We start from the raw sequence: 20,627 nt of genomic DNA on the forward strand, positions 1-20,627 counted from the left end.
TTCTGTGAAATCTCTTGTGGATATACTTCTTTTAAAGTAATTTGGAATCTTTGTGATGAAAGCTGTTGTACACATAAGGCCAGGATTTTCAAGGGTGCTTCAAATTTTGCCCTAATTGAAATACAGTATTTAAAAGGGGGCTGGTTTTCAGAAAGTGTTGAAACTGTGGAAGTCAGACGTCTTTAAGGGGTCAGATTAGGTGCACAAGAATTGAACCACCTCCAACTGAGCACCACTAGTTACTCTTGAAGTCTGTGCCATACAGTATAAATTGTTAGTGTATTATTAAATACCAAATAAATCAGATGAGCATCTAATATCAAACTCTTTTGTAGGTTTTAGTCTAGACTTTTATTTAGCCATGTTAAAAGATGCTCAGAAACACTGGCTGCCACAGAGTCTACTCTTGGAGGTTAAAGAAGTCCTTTATCTCTGGCCTGCTAAACGCAGGGTTGTGAGTTCAATCCTTGAGGGGGCCAGTTAGGGATCTGGGGCAAAAATTGGGGATTGGTCCTGCTTTGAGCAGGGGGTTGGACTAGATGACCTCCTGAGGTCCCTTCCAACCCTGATATTCTATGATCTCAATACGCTATTTAAGACCCTGATTCTAAAGTCTGCAACATGTGGACCACCAGCTGTGCCCACACTGCTCACTCATTGGAAATTGCAGGTGTCAGGCCACAATCAAGTGACTCCAGTGGACTTCATCTGTAATCTTGAGCGTAGCCTTCAAATAATGTTTGTATGTTTTTTTGCCAATCATACCCCTTTTACTTGAACAAAAAAATCACATCAAATGACATTAAGAAACACACTTGAAAAAACTTAAACATTTTGCATTAATTGCAGTAGCTGTGAAAGGATTGCAGAAGAGCAACATTAAATTGCATGAGGGGAAATTCCTTCTGCTGAGAGGGAAAAAAGTGAGTTTTCCAGAAAGAGCTGTAAGAATAGCCCTGTACAGGATTCAGAGTAGCAGCTGTGTTAGTCTGTATCCCCAAAAAGAACAGGAGGACTTGTGGCACCATGAAACCTTATGCTCAAATAAATGTGTTAGTCTCTAAGGTGCCACGAGTCCTCCTGTTCTTTTTACTGTACAGTATGTTTTCTATTCTACTCAGAAACGTCAGCTAGAAAGTTCTAAACATTAGGCAGCAATTAGTTCCCCCTGCTCATGTGTTATTGGAGCAGTGGAGATCAAGGGTAACAAGTTGCTATTGTTTGTGTTCATTTCCTGGAGTTTTAGTTAAATGAACCTGATGCTTTCATCCTTAATCATATTCACAGTAGCAGCGACTGAAATGGGTGACAAAGTGTGACAGTGGGCTTCCTCTTTAATGAGACAAGGGTTATGCCTCGCATGCTCTCTCCGCATTGAACTCTCATAGCCGAGCAGCTAACAGAGTGAACTGTGCACTTGCAGAGAAAGGTTCTTACTAAAAAACTCTGGATTTTGAGGATTTTCCTTTTAAAGCAACTTTTTTCTTTTTAAAAGGAAGTTTACCAGAAGTGCTGCGGAAGGGACTTAGTATTTCAGAATATTAGCAACTGACTGTTCACAGATAATGCTGTGTAGCACTTTGCCAAAGGGCTCGATGCATCTTGTTTGATTGGCATGCGGTAGCATCAAAAAGTTACCACTTGAGCAACGATACAGTGTTCTGGCAATTTAAACAAAGAAGTTCTACCTTAGGACAGAGAACACTCTGGCCATCTTTCCTATTGCTCGGATCTTGTTCCTAATAACCTCCTTTCGAGCTGCAGCTGTTGCTCCTATGTAAAAAAACAAACAAACATTAAAATAAATGGAAGTAACTTATAAGCACTATATCACCACTTTGTATTTTGAACACAAGTCTTTTACAAATCTGATGCGTCACTGTATACTGATAGTAATTGGCTCTATCTTACCACAGTTTGCCCAACTGAAGAGCCATCTCTGTAAGGGAAGTTTAAAATCCTGATTCTGGTAATTTACCATTGAAAACATTTCCATCACTTCTGGACATTCCAGCCATCATATTATAAGTCCCCTGAGAAATGCATGTGATTATTTTCCTGCTACCTATGAAAGCAGCTTGGTTCTCACCCCTGTAAATTAATTTTGTGCTTCAAAAGTTGGGAACCTCACCAAATCATGGTAAAAACAAGGTGCTGAAAAACGAGTCAATCAAGGTGCTAAAAACAGCATTGAATTAACAACAGTATCTGCACCCTGAATTATCTTCAAGGTTTTATTTAGAAACAGTTAACAAATATGACACACCTGAAATGTAATTCTTAATCTTGCCACTTCAAATGAAAATAATAGACAATTCGTAATTATGGCTTAGCTTCATGAGACATAGCAAAATATATCATACAATATTAGGCATATAGCACATATTTCAATTTGTGGCATCTGCCCCTGGGATAAAGTCCTTTCCTTTGCTTTTGGCCATCTATAACTCATTCACTCTCTATTCTCTTTCCTTCCTTGCTAGATCATCTAATATGCTGCTACAGAATATTTTTTGGTACTCCAAATCCTGTTGCCAAAACCTATATGCTCTCACAATACCAGGAAGTACTAAGACGGAGCAGTCTCATTCCATTGTTACATATTACAGCATATTACACTAAGGGCTTGTCTACACAAACAGTCCACTGCAAACTGAGATGGAACGGATGATTTCCTCTATAAGCACACTTTACGAACAGACAAGACAGGAGGGATACAGGTTGAGCCTTTTGGGGCCTACTGATGAAGAATGGGGGAAGGGAAGCCTGTCTGCATTCATTGCCCTTCTCCTTCCCCACCCCTCCAAAGTTGCACCCACATTCTGAAGTAGTTACTGCGGGGAGCAGACCAGCTGCTTACACCTGAAGGCATGTTGGAGGGGAAGGAGAAGGTCACCAAGCCACGACACCACACGAGGCGCAGGAAGGAAGGTCTGAGTGTGCAGACACGTTCAGGTCTCATGTAAGTGTGCTGGCAGCACCACTACTACAGTTCAGGTTGAAATGAGTTTGCCGTTTAACAGCAGATTTCTCTACGTGCTCTCACATCCATGTACGTACTGAGATTGCCTGGAAAATAGCCGTTCCTCATTGGGGCCAGGTTAGGCTTAGTAGTACAAGTTAGGGGTAATTTGAGCAAGGGGACCCTGAGATACAGTGCCCCTAAAAAAAAAAAAAAGACAGTATAATTTCCCATTTGCTGCTGCTGCAGCTTTTCTTTTCTTTTCTTTTTTTTTTTTGCGTTCCTCACACCTGTGGTTCGAAGTACGGCACTGGTCCACATCACCCGATGCCGTCCTATTAGCTCTGACCTCCACTAGCATCCAGTGTCACATCGAGGAAGCCATCTTTTAGAAGTGAACAGGGGTTAAAGATAGTTCTAGAAACTGACACGAGCCTGGGCGATGTGCTACACCGAATGATTTGTGAACGCTCTGCAGGACTGCTGCTCCGAGGTGGACAAATGTGTGTAGAGGGGCCCTCATGTCAGAGTCACTTGGTGGCTGAAGGCAACGTGCTGTAGTCGCAGACCCCAAGCAGTACTCAAAGAATATGTATTTGAGTCCTGCCGTGGCAGAGTTCTGAGAATATCTGCTGGGCACATTACTACTTTTTGCCTGTCTTTTGCTTTGGGTTATGATCTGTTAAAGAGCTTCTTTGGAAGTTTTGCCACAAGAACACTGTCAGGGTTCCCTCCCCACTTTGAACTCCAGGGTACAGATATGGGGACCTGCATGAAAGACCCCCAAAGCTTATTTCTACCAGCTTAGTTTAAAACTTTCCCAAGTCACAAATCTCTATTTGTCCTTGTACTGAGGTATGTTGCCACCACCAAGTGATTTGACAAAGAATCAGGGAAAGGACCACTTGGAGTTCCTATTTTCACAAAATATCCCCCCAAGTCTACACCCCCTTTCCTCGGGAGGCTTGAAAAATAAACCAGGTGAGCACAAACCAGACCCTTGGGTTTGTAGGACACTAAAAACCCAATCAGATTTTTAAAAAACAGAACTTTATTGTAAAGAAAAAAAAAAGTAAAAGAAACACCTCTGTAAAATCAGGATGGAAGGTAATTTTACAGGACAATCAGATTTAAAACAGAGGATTTCCCTCTAGGCAAAACTTAAAAGAACAAAAACCAGGGATAAACCTCCTTCTAGCATAGGGAAAATTCACAAGCTAAAACAAAAGATAAACTAATGCATTTCCTTCCTTTACTTCCAATTCTAATGGAGTTGGATTGCTTACTTCCTTGATTTCTGTCTGGCAAGCACTCAGAACAGACAGACCAAAACCTCTTTCCCCCCCCCCCCCCAGATTTGAAAGTATCTTGTCCCCTTATTGGTCCTTTTGGTCAGGTGCCAACCAGGTTACCTGAGCTTCTTAACCCTTTACAGGTAAAAGGATTTTGTGCCTCTAGCCAGGAGGGATTTTATAGTACTGTATACAGGAAGGTTGTTACCCTTTCCTTTATATTTATGACAACAGCGCTTTCTCTTTACGAGTCAATATTTTAAAGTGCTTTGAAATCGACATACATACCAATGTTGTTTTGATAATTATGGTACCGCCACCAGGCCAGGGTTAGTGTTAGTGGTGCATCTTTGGGGTCATTTAATCAAGTGGTCCCTGAGAAACAGCCCCCTCCACCAAGTAGCTGATTTTAATATTTAAATTGCTCTAAAATCCCCATACATAGAGAGATTGTCTTGAAAACTCGTATGTAGCAACAGGAATTAATGTAGCTATTGTAGTGCAAATTGAGAGTCATTTGATGAACGGGTTCCAGAAATGCAGCCATTTGCCTCCTCTTCACTCCCCCCTCCCATGAGCTCTTCATAATTTTCAAAGTGCTCTAAAATCTACATGCAGAGGTATATTGCCTTAAAATTGACATGCCACAGTCAAGGCTGGAAGAGAGCTTGCGATACAAATTTGGGGTTATTTGATCAAAAGATTCCCAAGACAAAGCCTCCAAAGAATGAACTTCTTTTGGTTTTCAAAGTACTTTAAAATCCATGCACACAACAAGGGGACAGGTATGCTATATGATTCAAATTTGGTGTCGTTTGGTTAAGGAGTTCCTCAACTACAACTGCACTCAAAAGATCTGATATTAATATTCTAATTGCTCTGAAATCCACATGCTTAGGGAGCTGGTCTTAAAATTAATATTTCACACCAGAGGCTTGTGTAGATTTTTGAAGATGGGGGAAGAGAGCATGCATTGAGATGAATGGGGCAATTCACAACTATGTTGCAGTGGGTTGTGTAAATTCCTGTCCCCCTACAGTATCCCATAAAGTAGATTAAGAAGTGTGGGGCTACCATCCTGTCTTCCCTGGTATCTCCACCTGGCCAATGTGCTCTATAGCCCTTTGGTTACCACTTTCCCTCCCCCACCCATGACCCCTCCAGCTCCAGCAGGGGCATGGCAGAGCCAGGAGGACAGAACTAATAGCTGAGTGGTGGTGAGGTGTTCCCAGGAAGAGCTTCTCCCTTATGTCCCCCACATACAGATGCCACTCAGTTATGCCCCCCTCACCACCACTACTTCCTCAAAAGACAAGGGAAATTCACTGCCCCAAAACATCATTAAAACAGAGGTTGACTGCCAATGCCACGTACTGTTCCAGAAGCTGAGTGCACCTATATTAAAACTCTGATGACCTCATGAAGCAGTTAAGGTAAAACAAACTTAAACCTCCAAAATGGGGAAATACAGGATTAAGGCAATGTTTCCTACATCACCACACCCACACCGCATTCTGCCCCCTTTCAGCAATGCCCCAATGAGTCCCTAGGGAAGATCATATAACTGTACCCTTCCCAAATATTTGGAGGACAGTGTAAAATATACACAGGCATAATGTGGGGGAAAACTCTCAGACCTTGTCTTGATGAGGATAAAGATCAACCTATTTTCAACCACTTTGCCTGATCCAATCAAACCACCAAAGACTTGCCTGATGCTAGCACCTGTTCATCTTTGTCTCAGCGATTGCCTTTGGGACATCATCTTTGGATAGCCCTGACTGAGCCTTTGGCACAGTGTCATGTGTACCACCAGACAGCTAGAACTCCTCAGGCCAATTGCTCAGCAGAGGGAAGATAGGGTGCATGGCACTGTGTGAATATCATTGTAAAAGTAGGGTTCTGCTGAGCACTGACAATACGTAAGAGAGCGCAGAAGTGGGGTGAAACACTTGTAGTCCCATGTCATCTTGACATACCTAGCAGAACATCAGTTTCTGGAGGTGACTGTGGTAGCCACTCTAATAGCCTTAAAATGTCAGATATTTTTATGACTCTTTTAGTCATTGTTAGATTTTAGACCCAAGAGGGGCCATTGCGATCATCTACTTTGGCTTCCTGCATATCACCACCCAGAAAAATGGATCCTCAGCTGCACCTTTTCTCAGAACTCTGACAACCTGCTGCAACTTATCTCTGGATCAATCCAGCTACAGCTAACACAGCAAGCATCAGTAGGAAAGCATGGAGAGGAATAATGTTGTTGGACACAACACAATAACACAGCACAACACAGAAAATGGCAGGTTTTGTCTCAGTGTTCCTAATCAGTATTGCTGATTGCAGAGGGCAGAGTTAAGGTTGCGTGGCAGTAGCTGTGTGGTCCCATGGGACATTATCTTATCTCTATATTTCCAGATTTTGAGAGGCTTATGCACAGATGCATTTGACTTTCTGGAACGACATGAGCCAATGCAGTCAACCTTAACGCTAAATTAATTAGTGACATTTATGGAAGTCTTGCATGCTGAATTAGTTACAATTCAGCATTACCACAAAGGACAAATACTGTATGCACTTCCAAGGAAAATAACCACTTGAGTCAGGCAAACAAAATTACGGTATCTTAAAAAAAGTACCTCCAGTTTATAAAAGTCCCACATTATAAAAAAGTACCAGCTCTTCAAATGATCATCATCATATTAGGAGTTCACTCCTACAGAGCTCTGAGTTAAAGAAAAATTGAACTTGCTGAATGTCTGAGAAACAAACAGACAACTTCTATGTGAACTGAAGTCTCAGCTGTCCAAGCTCCAAATGCAAAAAGAAAAATATTCCATAAAATTAAATGCTGTCCTTTCAAGTCCCAGAATTCAAGAGGAAAATTAAATGAAAATTCCTATTTACAATTCACATTAAATTAATTAAATACCTATCAATACTTTAACCACCCACCTATTTCTTTCACAGATGCCAGAACAGTGGTGGTGAGAGGAGGAAATAATGCAATTAGGTGGGAAAAGGCAAACAGATACAGAGAACTTCTTGCAGTCACTTTTGTAAATGAGTAAAGCGCTCAGATACCGTGGCGATGGGTGTGATAGATGGAAACCCAGCAAAACGCAATGCACCCCTAGCCTCTAACATGTATCTTGTTTCTCTAGAGTTTGAGCATATACAGTGACTATAGCTAAAAGCATTCAGGGTGAAATCCTCGTATCACTGAAGCCAGTGAGAAAACTCCCATTAAGGCCAGGATTTCACACTCTCCTCTGTGTCGTTATAAGTATCCTATGGAAAACTGGAGAATTTTGATAAAACTACACAGAAGATTTGCTGAGCTCTTTACAGAGCCTGCAGGGAGATAGTTCTCCCAATTTGTGGTTTTCCACACATTTCAGTTGATGGCAATGCAGTTGTTATACAACCCAGCTCAGTTACCTATCTTGTTTAATAAGCTACTGCCAATTTCTCAGTTGCAGCTAAACTCAGGATGGACTAAAAGCACCACTGAAAACACAGAAAGTTTTATAAGGTGGTGTTCACTAGTATTAACAAGATGTCTAGGTGGCAGGACTGTTATTTAGATGTGTTAGAAATTGTGACAAGAGTCTACAATTTTTTCCCGTACTTGTGCTAATCTCTTTTATTTTCCGTGCTCCTATGGACAATAGCTCAACGCTTTCAGAACCAGAAATAAGACCAACTCTTTCATCCTTCATTAAAGAAAATTACATGACCTCAAGAACTGTACTATGTAGTAACATAGACAAACTCAGTGTGATTGACACAGCAACATGTCATGCAGTAGGTGGAAATTAACCTTTTACCCCAGATACTGCAAATTTTCAAAAATGTAGGCATGGGATCCACACACAAAACATCATTCATAATTGGTGCATATAATTTCACAGCCATCAGGTAAATACATGTGCAAGTAAGTAGTTATGCACCCAACCAAATCCATGTATTCAGTTACCACAATTTGTATGCTCAAGTGTGGTAACTGTATGAACAAGCACAGGTGTGCTTTTATGTACAGCTCCTGAGACCCATCATCAATCATGAAAATGTTGCCTTTTACTGTTTTGGGACATCTATTAAAATGTTATTCGTTGTTTTAGAGTATTTTTAATAAAACAGAGTAACCATTTGAACTGTCCTGAAATCACAAGTTTGTATCTTAAAATGTAAAATGAAGATGAATGTTTTAGAACTGTCTTTCCAATAAAAGATTATCTTTTATACTGTTAAGTGTTAATGAATCATTCTAAACAATAAGGAAGTGTGGGTTAAAAGTCATCACCATGAAACAAGGATGTCCTAATATTAGAAATAGTTAAATGGAAGATTTAAATGACAATTCAACAGCAGTCAATTTCTCTTCTTCAGGAATTAAAGGGGTTTATTTCTACCTGAACTACTATGTAATCTCAGTTTTATTCAACTAGAACTGAATTATTAAGAAAGACAGTTTTTATTCCTTTTTTTCTTTAAGAAACAGCCTCTACCTACTCTCTGTTTGTCTTTAGACGTCTAATCACCTGAGAGTATCCCTTTTCTTTTGTATTACAAACCTACACTACTTGATTTTACAAAGTACATTTATTTCTTCAATCACTGTTTAAAATTCAATTTACAGAACAACTACTTTTCAGAACTAGAAAAAAAAGCAAGAAATAATTTTATCTGTAAATATAAAAATAAGTATAAAATGTACTTAAACATACCAGATAATAGGCTCAAAGTAAAATAAAGTCACTTTGATAGCACACACATAATATAGTGTTAAAAATATTAACTCTGAGAAGTTTCTGACTCAATCGCACCTTCTAATGAATGTTAAAGCAAGCAAATAGTTTTAAAATGTACCTTTTTCTGTTTGCAAATTGTCTAGAAGTAATTTATGTTTTTGAATATTTATTTATCATTCAAAATTATTTCCCAAATACCTTCTGTGAATAATTCTTGTGTCTGTAGCTTATTCAAGAGCAGTTTTGAGTATATGATTGCAACTTAAGATTGTTTTGTTAATTTTGATTGGACACGTAGGTCACATGGTACTATTTCTATTCCCTGATTAGAAAAACAACTCTTAGAATCAAGTTTCTGGTGTAAATACATCGGTTTATGAGTTCCAACTTCACCCCTGTAAAAAGGGACACACCAAAATCTGTATGTTACTTCAGCTGGACTTAAGCATGGATTTAAGTAGGAATTAAATGGTTCATAGACTGCAAGTTAGCCAGCTGCAGAAGTGAATTTCATCCTTTACATACATTCTCTAATATCACTTAAAATGTACTTGTTCTTTAGACATTCCTGCCAGAAAATTAATTTGCTAGGGTATTTGCATAAAGCGGGACAGGAACACAGCTAAAGTTAAAATCTGGGTTTTTTTTATTCAAACAAACATTTTGGATATTATTTTGTAAGTAGCTATTGTTCCTGATACAGTGAACAGCAATCTGCACAGGTAGCTTGTTTGACACCTATGATATTTTACTTTGCCTGCATATGTGATTTATACCTTCAGACTTAGAAGCAGTGCAAGGAAATATCAGTATAGTCTCTTAAAATATTCTGAGTGCAGGACTAAATGGATGGATAATGTTACTGAGTGAAAAAAAACCAGTTAACTCCCTCTTGATGTTATAAAAAATCCCAATAACTTAAAAACTGTATTTAGCACTAGGAAAATAATACAAAAATTAATTAAATGTAAGCCCTTCTAACTAATTTAATACCTTTCTTCTGTGCATAAATAGGATCTTCTTATGAAATTCCAGGGGGAGGGGGAAGAAACAGATCAGTGAAGTTTGGAGAATGAAAAAAAATAATAAAGAACATTTGACAACATCAATGGAAAAGCAATATTTATGTAAAGTCTGAAAAACAGAAAAGAAACAAATTAGGTAGGGAACAGCCAAAACGAAAGAAGCAGAACTTAATGATGAGAAGAAAAGAAATACTGTTCAGCTTAATCTGAACTTAATGTTAGTAAATTGTGCAGTAAACTAAAATGCAGCTAGACAATCAGAAACTAATCCTAAATTTTGAACCTGCCACCCATACATGCAATAGTCACTTTTTAAATCCTCCTATAATGCATCTGCTGATTTGATATTCTCATCAGGTTGAAGAGGCTGGAGATGCCACTTCTGCGAAAGCCACATAAACCATCCTATGTATACCATGCTGAGATGTCTCTTCTCCCCAAGTACTGAGAGGAGATACGTCCAGTCTATATCAGAAATACATGCACACCCCAAAAGCTAAAGGCAGTTCAGGGAGTCACCAACTGCCCTGTTTCTGAAATTTCAGGGTGAAAGCAAAGGTGATATCCCCCTTGTGAGCCTTCGGCTTTGATCAGCATGGGAGATGTGCCTGTGCTAACTCCACCAAAGTCAATGATGCATGCTGCATTTATGCATTTCCCAGTATGGTCAGACCGGAGGATTTTGCACTAAGCAATTTATAGTAATCAAATAGAAGCAAATATTATGGATGCAAATATTTTAAATAAAAAACAGCTCATTTTTAATGCAATTTAGTTGCAGCCATCAGGTCCAGGCACATCATTTCCACTGGAGCACTCATTTGTCACATAGGTTAGGAACTGCTCTCTACACACCACTGTTAAATAGTCCCGTAGGGATAGCATCAATATTCTCAGGAAGAGGTGTGAAAATCTCAGTATTCCTCCAGTGAGTATTCTTCCAGAAATGAAAACAAATACATAAAATTCTCCTTCCCCACTCACTCAAGGAGAATATTATGCAATATATATTTCTTTCTCGCTTGGTTTTAGGGAAAAAAATGGTCCTTTGTTACAATTAAGGGACTGATTGACTTGTGACGCTGAGACTACTATATATGCAGCTAGTAATACACACTGTCTTACCAACAATAGGTTTAAGCTGTAATATAAGACAGTGGCTTCTGCTAAAGGTAATTCAGTCTCCTTGTCAGCTTACTTCTGACTCTGCCCCCCAATAATGATCACTGTGTTGATCAGTGTCCAGTGGGAATGTTTAATAGATTACTGTCCACGGTAGAATGGAAGTTTGATCACCAAAATGCATTTCACGTAATAACTCACTTCAGTCTTGAAGCACACTGCTTTATTCACCAAGCCCCACGGCTCACAAATGATGACTAAATGCAGCACTTAAAATTATGACTGCTGCTTTTTCAATGGCAGGGCTTTAAACCTGAGCTACAACATTGAAGGTGCTTTGTGACATGAAAATTAAGCCAGGTAATTAAGAAACCTCTTTGTGTCAGATCATGTGCGTGCAGCACACAAAGCAAGCAGTACGTTTGTGTCAGGTTGTCTATTATATTATTGCATCACTTTAATTAGTAGCTCATAAGGTTTTTAATTATTTCAGTCAAATGTGTTAGGCCAGAAATGCTGCTAATTAAAATACGAGGGTACTCTGGATGTATGCTGGTTAGGCAGAAGTACTCCTGTTGCTAGGTGATATGTATGATGTGCAAACCATACAACACACTAGTTAGCATTCACTGAAGACATTCTTTGATGTAACAGGTTACATACCAACTACCATGACAAGCAGGAAAGAAGAAAAAAAAAAGGATGGCAAGGGAAAATGATCCAAGTTTGCTATATTATATTATAAACTTTTTTGTCTCTTTAAAGCAGATAAAATTAAAAAGCCAGTGCAACCAGCCAATGAAACACAAGCACTTTGGAAGGGCATTAAAAAGGTTATTTAGACCCTCCCCCCCACACACCATTAACAGACACTGCCTACAGTGAATGAGGATCAGGACTGGATAAATATCTCCATTAAGGAAATGAAATATACTGCGTGCTATCTCACATCAACATCCTCTGATGGCAGACTTGAACATGCATGACCCAGATCACTGTTGCTGATTCACAAGAACAGCATGCAGTCAAGTTGGGTGGATTTGGTGCTTTAATTTTGGAAGGGGCTGGTGATGTGGGAGGGGTAGAAGGTAAGAAAGAAGAACTATTGGATGCTGAGAGCTCAAATATTATGAGAAATCATTCTCCTTCCTCCTGCTCAGTGCTTTTCTGTCATTTTGGCTCTCAATGTAGATAATGAAAGTCAATGAGGAAATGCAAAGAAAAACGCTGCATAGCCTCTGTGGCTCTCACTTCAATTATGTGGGAACCAGGGACAGAGCTTGTAGAGATCAAATGGAGAGGAACAAAATCAGCATGAAGCTCTGGAAATATGGCAGTAGTAGGCTCTGGAAACTACAGATGGTGCAAAAGAATTCTGAAGTGGTCATGTTAAAGAAAACTATTCCATACATCAAAATGCATGTGTTATTTTAATGATTAGGCATTCTTTTCCAAGGCACAATTCTTTTAGGAGGCTGAACAGCAAATGAAGGAAGGAAGAAACAGAGAATATTCAGACACATTATAAGGGAACGAATGCAAAGACCCTACAAAAGTGTAGTCACAAGGGGCTAAAATACTCATCAGCTAACACCAAAGACACAAATGAAAGGAAAATACCCCCCATATTGCCCTCGAGGCAAGGGTACAGCCTTTCCTAGGGAGGGAACTCAAGATATTTCAGACTTAAAGACAGGTCACAATACAGTAGAAATCATTCAGAATGCATTGTGAAATCATTCGTAAATAAACAACAACAAACAAACCCCACACAAATGCACACATAAGCCCTGATCCTGCAAGCCGCTCCACACCGGCAAACTCTCAATACCTATGAAAAGCTCCAGTGCTGTCACTGGGGCTAAGCACAGGCATATGGGGGGATCCAAGCGGAGTAGCTTGCAGGGTCAGAGCCATAGTCTGCATTTTACAGCTTTGAATGGATAACAATTTCAATCAGACATGAGCTAATCTGTGTTTTAGTCTCATCTATACCTTCATCCTGTGAATTTATTGGGTATGACATAGTATTTGATAGGGACAGAATTATTCTAATATTTCTGGGGCTCAGAGGGACTATGGCAATAGAAAGAAAGAAAAATCCTCAGTAGATTTAGACAACAACTTAAAAACCTATAGAAGTGGGAAGTATTTAATTGCTCCCATTTGGAAACTTACTATGAATGCAGAAAATAATTTTGCATACACATCAGCAAGCCAAAAGACTTACAGCTTGCTTTCCCTGCTTAGACACTGATGCTGCTGTGAAATAGCTTAAAACGGGAAGGGTGGCAGGATATACCTCTCTGCAAAACAGATGCCTCACATTCCCACTCAAACACCAAGTAATGTCAGAGAAACAGTGAACATAGAGCATTTTTACTTCTACAGTGAATTCATTTTATAAGCATGGTAGAATTTCAGGTCACTTGCACTGCAAGGCCTATGAAATCTCTCCCCTGTACTTGTGGCCATCATCTTGGTCTCTTTCTGTTAAGAAGTAACTTTTGCATAGACACTTTTAAACATTTAGGCTGAAATTTTCAAAAGCTCTCAGCACTGGTCTAACTCTGGTCTCGTTAAAGTCAGTTGGACCATTGACTTGACAGAAGCAGAGTTAGGCCAATGCTAAGTGTTTTTGAAAATCCCACCCTGAAAGGTTTTGTCGTTGGTGCTGAAGTCAATGGGACTTAGATATGTGCTTACGTGCTTTCCTGAACTGGAACCTACAAGAACACGGCTCTCCCACTACTATATTCATATTTGGTATTTCTGTAGGTCTTCATACATTATCACACACTGTTTTAACTGCAAAATAGCTGGTTACTTACATTTCACAAGTGAAAGATATCAAGTAAAATAGTCAAACAGGTGTTTCTTCTCTGCACGGATTACCAGTTTACACTGAAGCACTCTCCCTGCCTGATCCTCAAGGAAAACTATTAAAGTCCCAATTGTGTAGCTGTTCCACCAGTGGAATTGCTATTGGCTTCAATGGCAAAGCAACTTTCAGAAAAGAGAGGAAATAAACTAATTCTTTTCCCCTTCCTTTGTGTTTGTGAATTGTAGAAGTCAATAGCATATTCTCGCCATGTAAGAAAAACAGAAGCTTTTTAAAAGATGCCTTTTTAACTGAGAACTGTTAAATTCATAAAATGTTTGTCTCAGCCTAATTTATTGATAAACTTTTCACCTCCCCCCTCTCTTTTTGCTCTTCTCCACAATCCTATTACCAAATTCCTTTCAGTTTATGTTCTGGGATATATTTTTCATACTTTGCGTTCTGATTTTCTCTCTTTACCTCAATTTTTAATGTTTCCCTCTCTTTCTCTTTAGTGCCTAAGTGTTTTTGGTTTGTTTTTTTTTAAGAGATCAAGGAACCATGGAGCACTAGTTTGAAGATAAAAAGAAGTACAATACAGGTTTGCTCAGTTGACAAGGACTGCTCTAGGGGATTATAAATATAATGTGAGCATTCACTTTCCATGCACTAGTTCTAACAGGAAACACTGGATAATAGAATAAGTTAATTTACTTCCATGGGACCAAATCCCAAAGGCACTGAGCACCTTTTACAATGTAATCAATGGGATCTGAGGTCACACATCATCATATAGTATCAATTCTATGGAGCACTAATGGAGATTTTTCTCTTTTCTGTGTAGAAAGAATGGGTCAGCAGCATGTCCCTTTGATATCTGTGTTTGCAATTAACAACCTTCCTAAGCCAGTGACTGTGTTCAAATTGTTTTCTAATGATTCAAGGATCCAAAGTAGAGTTTTCTGCAGTCCTGGGTATCATTCTTCCAAATTCGCAGTATCTAGCATTCCAGAAGCAGCAGAAAGTCACTCGGGGCCATATATGCCATTGATTCTAAGTAAAACTCCCCATTGGAAACATTGGGTAGCTCTGCTTAAAAATCAATAGCACTACCTGGTCCCTTATATTCAGCAAAACTTGGTTTTCATAAAGGGAGTCAAATTATTATTTTCTTTCTTTAAAACGAGGAGAAGTAAAATGATTTTTTTTTCCTTTTGGCTTGGGTGGGAAGTGGGCAAAGGGGAGAGTTTAATAAATTCTCTCCACACCATGCATTATGCAAATCTATTGACATCTAGCACAAACTGTTGTTTTCAGCAGCATGACAGAACATAAATGAGATCCAGAAAACCAGGACGCTAATGTTAGTAACTGAGACTTACAAATAATTTCAAAGCAAACAAACAAACAATCTCAGTGGAGGGCAGAAAGCTCTTACCATCAAAACCATCTTCCTCTGACCCTAATTCATCATCTGAACAGATGTTCAGCACATTTACCAGCATCTCTGTCACTAGAGAGGAAAAACAAATGAGAAACATGAATGGTGAGTTTTCCTCATCAGTCTGAGAGCAGGCTGTAGCGTAGTAGTGTTAATGAATGTAAGCAAAACAAATAGCACCTCATCCAATTTTTAAACCGTTTGCACCTTATATTATATTTGTAGTAATATAAACTTGGGTCCAAAGATCCCATGTGGTTAATAAGGGGTTGTTGATATGGTTTCCTGGTAAAAGCTGGTCAAATTTAAAGGCACCCTGCAACAATAAGACTCTTATATTAAAAAAAAAAAAAAAAAATGATCTCTCCAAGTCACTAGCAGCAACCTAGATTACAACAAAACAAAATAAATTTTAAAATCCTGCTTTACTTTTCCCTGGTCATGGAGTTTTAGTTTTGTCTTTTCACTCAGGTTGGACAATGAAACTAGACTGGTCTGTTTTACTCTTCTTCTCATGCACTGGGTAAAATGCTGTAGTTTTGAGTTCCCAGACCTGGAGGTTTTATAAACAACTCAGATATCCATACTGAATAAATAATAAAATAGATCATGAAAATGTTTCTGTTCATTTTAATGTTTTGTAATATTTATTTTATTTTAACAAAACCTAACGGTCTATGGCTAATGTAAATTGACAGTATCTTTAAGGTCAGGACTTACTGTAGATATTTCATTATTGCTGAAAGAGCAATATTTTTAATTTCTTTATTTTGTAACTTGCACTCCAAGCTGTCTACCTCAAGCTGTTTCTAAACCACTCTTAGCCCGTTTCAGACCCGGTGGCAGTGAAAGACTGACCAGAGAGTGTACAGTGTAAAAACAGCCAAAACTTACCCCCGGAGATGGGATTTAGAATTCTAGAAAAGACAGACTTACTACATAAAAATGTCAAATCATTACCAGATAGATAAATGAAAAACTCCACTACATCTACATGTATTAAGCATAGTTAAAAGTTACCAGATATGTTTGGACTTGCACTAGCTATAAAGGTTGGAGATTTAATTTCAAAATGTGTAGTTACAAATAATTCTCTTCTGTGATAGTCACAGTGGTTTGACACATTAAAAGGGTGAACAGAATTCTGTTGTTCATAAATTAATCAGACATTTTTCTTTTTCACTTAACACTTCCACATTGACAAGGACTGGTGTAACTAACATTGTGTAATATATACAGCTTCCTACCGTGGTTGGCCTTATAGGGGAAAATAATCTATTACAGAAAACAAAAAACAAAAAACATGTAGAGCACAAAAACATATGTTCAACAGATTTATTTTGCTAGATTCGTCTAATACCCATTTTGGATTTTCAGTCAAAGTACCAGAAGTATCACTGAGGACTTGAACATGGAGTGGGACATGGAAAATAGGGGAGAGAAAACAGGAAAAAAAGGAGAAATCCTGTGATCAGATACTCAGTGTGGATCTTTACTACATATTCTGCACTCCTGCCTCAAATAGTTTCTTACAGTCTGTAGGAGTTTTCTGGGGAAACCATGTGCAGAATATGCAACAAAAGTCAAACATGTGACCCAGAAAGCATGATTTGCCTGAAAAATGGGACTGGCCACATTTATGGCTTAACAAATGAATTCATTTTACTGTCTTTTAAAAAGCTTTAAAGACACATCAGCAAGGACTACAGAACTTCCTCTATCAGTGGAAACATGCCTGGAGACAACAAATGCCTTCCTGGCACACCCACAGCATCAATGAAGCCTGTCCTCAGTATTGCCTGTCTTGTTCACACTGGCCTGGGGCATCCCACTATTGGCTTTACCTCAACCACTCTTTCAAAGAGCCTCTGTTTAGAGTATAAATGAGTAACTGAAAACTGAGCTGATCATGACTGTAAGTAAAGCCACAGTGGGCTGCATTTTCAGTTGCCTATTAAGATAAAATTGTACTACTCCATGCAGCTTGTAAGAGTTCATTTTAACTTTCTGGCAGTAACTGCTGTTGCTGCTAGGCATTCTATCATATTGCAAGGATCAAAGCAAGTTTCATAGCTCTCTAGTTTTAAGTCAGATGAACTGCTGGGTTTTAAATACTCTGTCATCATATATGAGCTTCATGTTTTGGACCCAAGTCGTCTTGCCTCCAGTTGTATACTTGCCAGCCACAGCTTAAAGTGGTCACAGAACCCCTGTATCATTGTCCAACAATGACATTTCTGTAGCATGGTAAGGCACAAAACTAATGACCCTTTCAGGGCTGGGACAGCTTAGTGAGATGTCATATATTTCAGGGGGTTCCCCTGCCCCCAGAAAACCAAGTGAAAGAGAAGAGCACAGTGGGTACCAAAGTGTCATGATCTGAATTTACTGATCAAGGGAGAAATGTATGACTGCATCAGCAGGTTAGAGGCCAGCTGATGAAGTATATATAACAGTGACACAACTGGTGTGGTCTTCTCTAACCAGCAAATGGCAGTATCACAATGCCCAAAGAGTTCAGCAAATACATTGAAGAGAATCCATGACTTTTATCTCCAACTGAAATGCAAGCCTATTTCAATAGCATTCTGATCATGGCACAGCTGTTATTATTGTGCTCTGAAAAAAAAAGGAAAAATCTTCAGAGATGCAGAACGTGGGAATGGTCAAGGCTGCACTCCCTGAAGTGTTGCTTCAGATGTAGCCTCATCACGACACCCTCAAAAGGCCTCTCTCTTAAATCCACCTCCACGCTATTTACAGCCACGCAGCCCAGCCTGCTGAACCTGTTAATGGTAAGGGTGCTTGGGTAACTCTAACCCTCAATCCCTATTCATGTTTTAGCTTCCACGAGCACCGCAAGTTACCAACCTTTCTCTCCAACAAATGGCAAGGACCAGGTAAACACATCCATGAAATTAGGAAGCCAATATGGGTGAGGGGAACAGTTGAACTGTCTGATATTCATAACATTGTTCTCATACTTCAATACTGCAGCTAAGAGGAAGGAAAGAAAAAGAAACATTAACGGCATGTGTGACAATCCCCACCAGAGGTCAAAAATAGTGATAGCACTTTAAGTTCTATAAATGTGCTACAGTATATAAAACAAAAGACACCATTATAGAGATTTTTGAAATATAAAAGCTAAATGTTTCTGTGCTTATGGAGGGAAAGTTATCTTTGAAATGGCAATATAAAATAACTTAGTTATTGTTAGCATAACACAATGACACACAAGCCCTGAACAATTAAGTTTAGAGGAGAGCCCCGATGAAATACTTATTCAATATGGGACTAAGATATTACGTATTATTGGAATGACCATTCATCACAATGGTGACGCTGCGACACGTCCATTCTGATGGTGTATTTATATATATATTTTTAAATAAGGGCCACTTAAAATTGAATTTATAAAGAAAAGAGGAACAGGGTGTCTTTAAAAGACAACTAAAAGACCTTTTAGATTAACTTTACTTTGTATATTATGTGCTAGCATTTAAGCATAGTTCTGAACGTAATCCTGCTTATGATGCTTACTGCTTGTGGTTAAAGTGGTTAAGACCACGTCACTTCAGTCTGTTCTGCTAACAGTAATCCACTTTCGTGGTATATTCAGTGGCATCAGTGCAATGTCAGCAAACAATTATTAATCCGGTGACACTATATTGTACACTGGTAATTGTGTGGGAAATAAAACTACCTTTATATGAATTAATTTCAATTTGCCTGAAAACCAGCGAAGTCTTTAGTGGTGAACTTTGTTCATAGTGGGCAACTTTGTTCCAATAGCCAGTGTTAACTTAGGGTAGGTCTACATTTAGGGTGCCATGTAGATTACAGGCACTGCATGCCCAGCTAGCATGAGTATAAATAGAGAGATGGTGAGGCACTGCTTAGGCAAGTGGAGTACAGACACGACAGAATCCTAGTGTATGTATCCTATATGGCCCTTTACATGTCCGAGCAATGCCTCCCATGTGCACACTGCTATTTTTAGCAGTGTAGTTTCCCTCTGCTGGAGTCTTTCCCCACTGCAGTGAAAGATTCTGTCTGAGGGGAAAGGCTCTGGCAGGGGAGAGGCAGCAGGAGGAGACTCCAGCAGCTCCCCACTGCCAGAGCCTTTCCTCACTGCCTCCCCACTGCCAGAGCGTTTCACTGTCACATGTAGCTATACGCTGCAGTGGGGATGCAGAGTGTCTTTCGCCGTGGCATGTAGCTACACAGACCCTACATGCTACCACAAGTGTGGACAAGGCCTTAAAGTATGTCTACGCAGCCACTGGGAACAAGCCGCCCAGCATGGGTAGACAAACTCATACTAGTAGGGCTTGAGTTAGCATGCTAAAAGTAGCAGTGTGGATGTTGTGGCTTGGTCTGAAGCTTGGAATCTCAAGCCTAGAGGGATCAGGTGAGCTTGAGAGCCTGAGCCACAACAGCCACATTGCTGTTTCTAGCATGCTAGTTCGAGCCCCTCTAGTACCTGTCTATCCAGGTTGAGAGGTGTGTTCCTAGTTGCAATGTAGACATACCGCTAAAGTCAATATTTGCATAATATTTGATGACTATATTATATTTCAATGATGTTTATAATTTACATTTGTCAAAATACAGTATGGCAAGTCAGAAATAATTCCCCCCTGCTCCCCATTCCCTTTCCCACACCTGATCTGTATAAAGCAGATAAGGTATTGCTGCTTTAATACATTCTATCTTAAATCCACATTGTAAACAAGGGACTATGTGACCTTCAGATGTATTAAAAAGAACCCTTCTCTCTCAATCCCTCCATTTTGTGCCAACCATCATGGTACATGGATAGCGCAGGACATTCCGGAGCCTAATCTCTCAGGGTATAGAAGGCGGCTGACGTAATTTATGTAGTCTCCTTGCCCAATCAGACAATTTTCGTTCAACAAATCATGTTTCACTCTTGGGCATTCCATAGTTACACAGTTGGCTACTCTGCTTTCCAGTAAAATGAGGTGGCTAAGCACTGCTTGTCTGACTTCAACAGAAATGGGAGAGCTAATGGCAGTCCTTTCAATAAGCATTCTTCATATTTTGCCTGAGGTCACCAAAAGGAGATGAAGAGTCATTCTCTTCATATGTGGAATAGCATGTATTTCATTACTGGCTGTGCAGCAAGAATGAATCAATGCTGCTTTTGAAGCCAAATGAAAAAGGCGTATTTAATTATTTGAAGA

The 20,627-nt window shown here is 39.3% G+C and overlaps 1 protein-coding gene across 1 annotated transcript in view; it reads right to left on the reverse strand.

Moving 5' to 3' along the window:
- PPP3CA (protein phosphatase 3 catalytic subunit alpha) overlaps positions 1 to 20,627 on the reverse strand; it is a 320,751-nt gene that overhangs the window by 13,240 nt on the left and 286,884 nt on the right. The window contains exons 9-11 of the mRNA XM_077815075.1: positions 18,289 to 18,414; positions 15,415 to 15,489; positions 1,689 to 1,773 (exon numbers count right to left, since the gene is read on the reverse strand). Coding sequence (XP_077671201.1) covers positions 1,689 to 1,773; positions 15,415 to 15,489; positions 18,289 to 18,414 — 286 coding nt within the window. The remainder of the gene's footprint in view (positions 1 to 1,688; positions 1,774 to 15,414; positions 15,490 to 18,288; positions 18,415 to 20,627) is intronic.

Source organism: Eretmochelys imbricata, chromosome 4 (assembly GCF_965152235.1).
Source record: "Eretmochelys imbricata isolate rEreImb1 chromosome 4, rEreImb1.hap1, whole genome shotgun sequence".
NCBI classification, from domain to species: domain Eukaryota; kingdom Metazoa; phylum Chordata; order Testudines; family Cheloniidae; genus Eretmochelys; species Eretmochelys imbricata.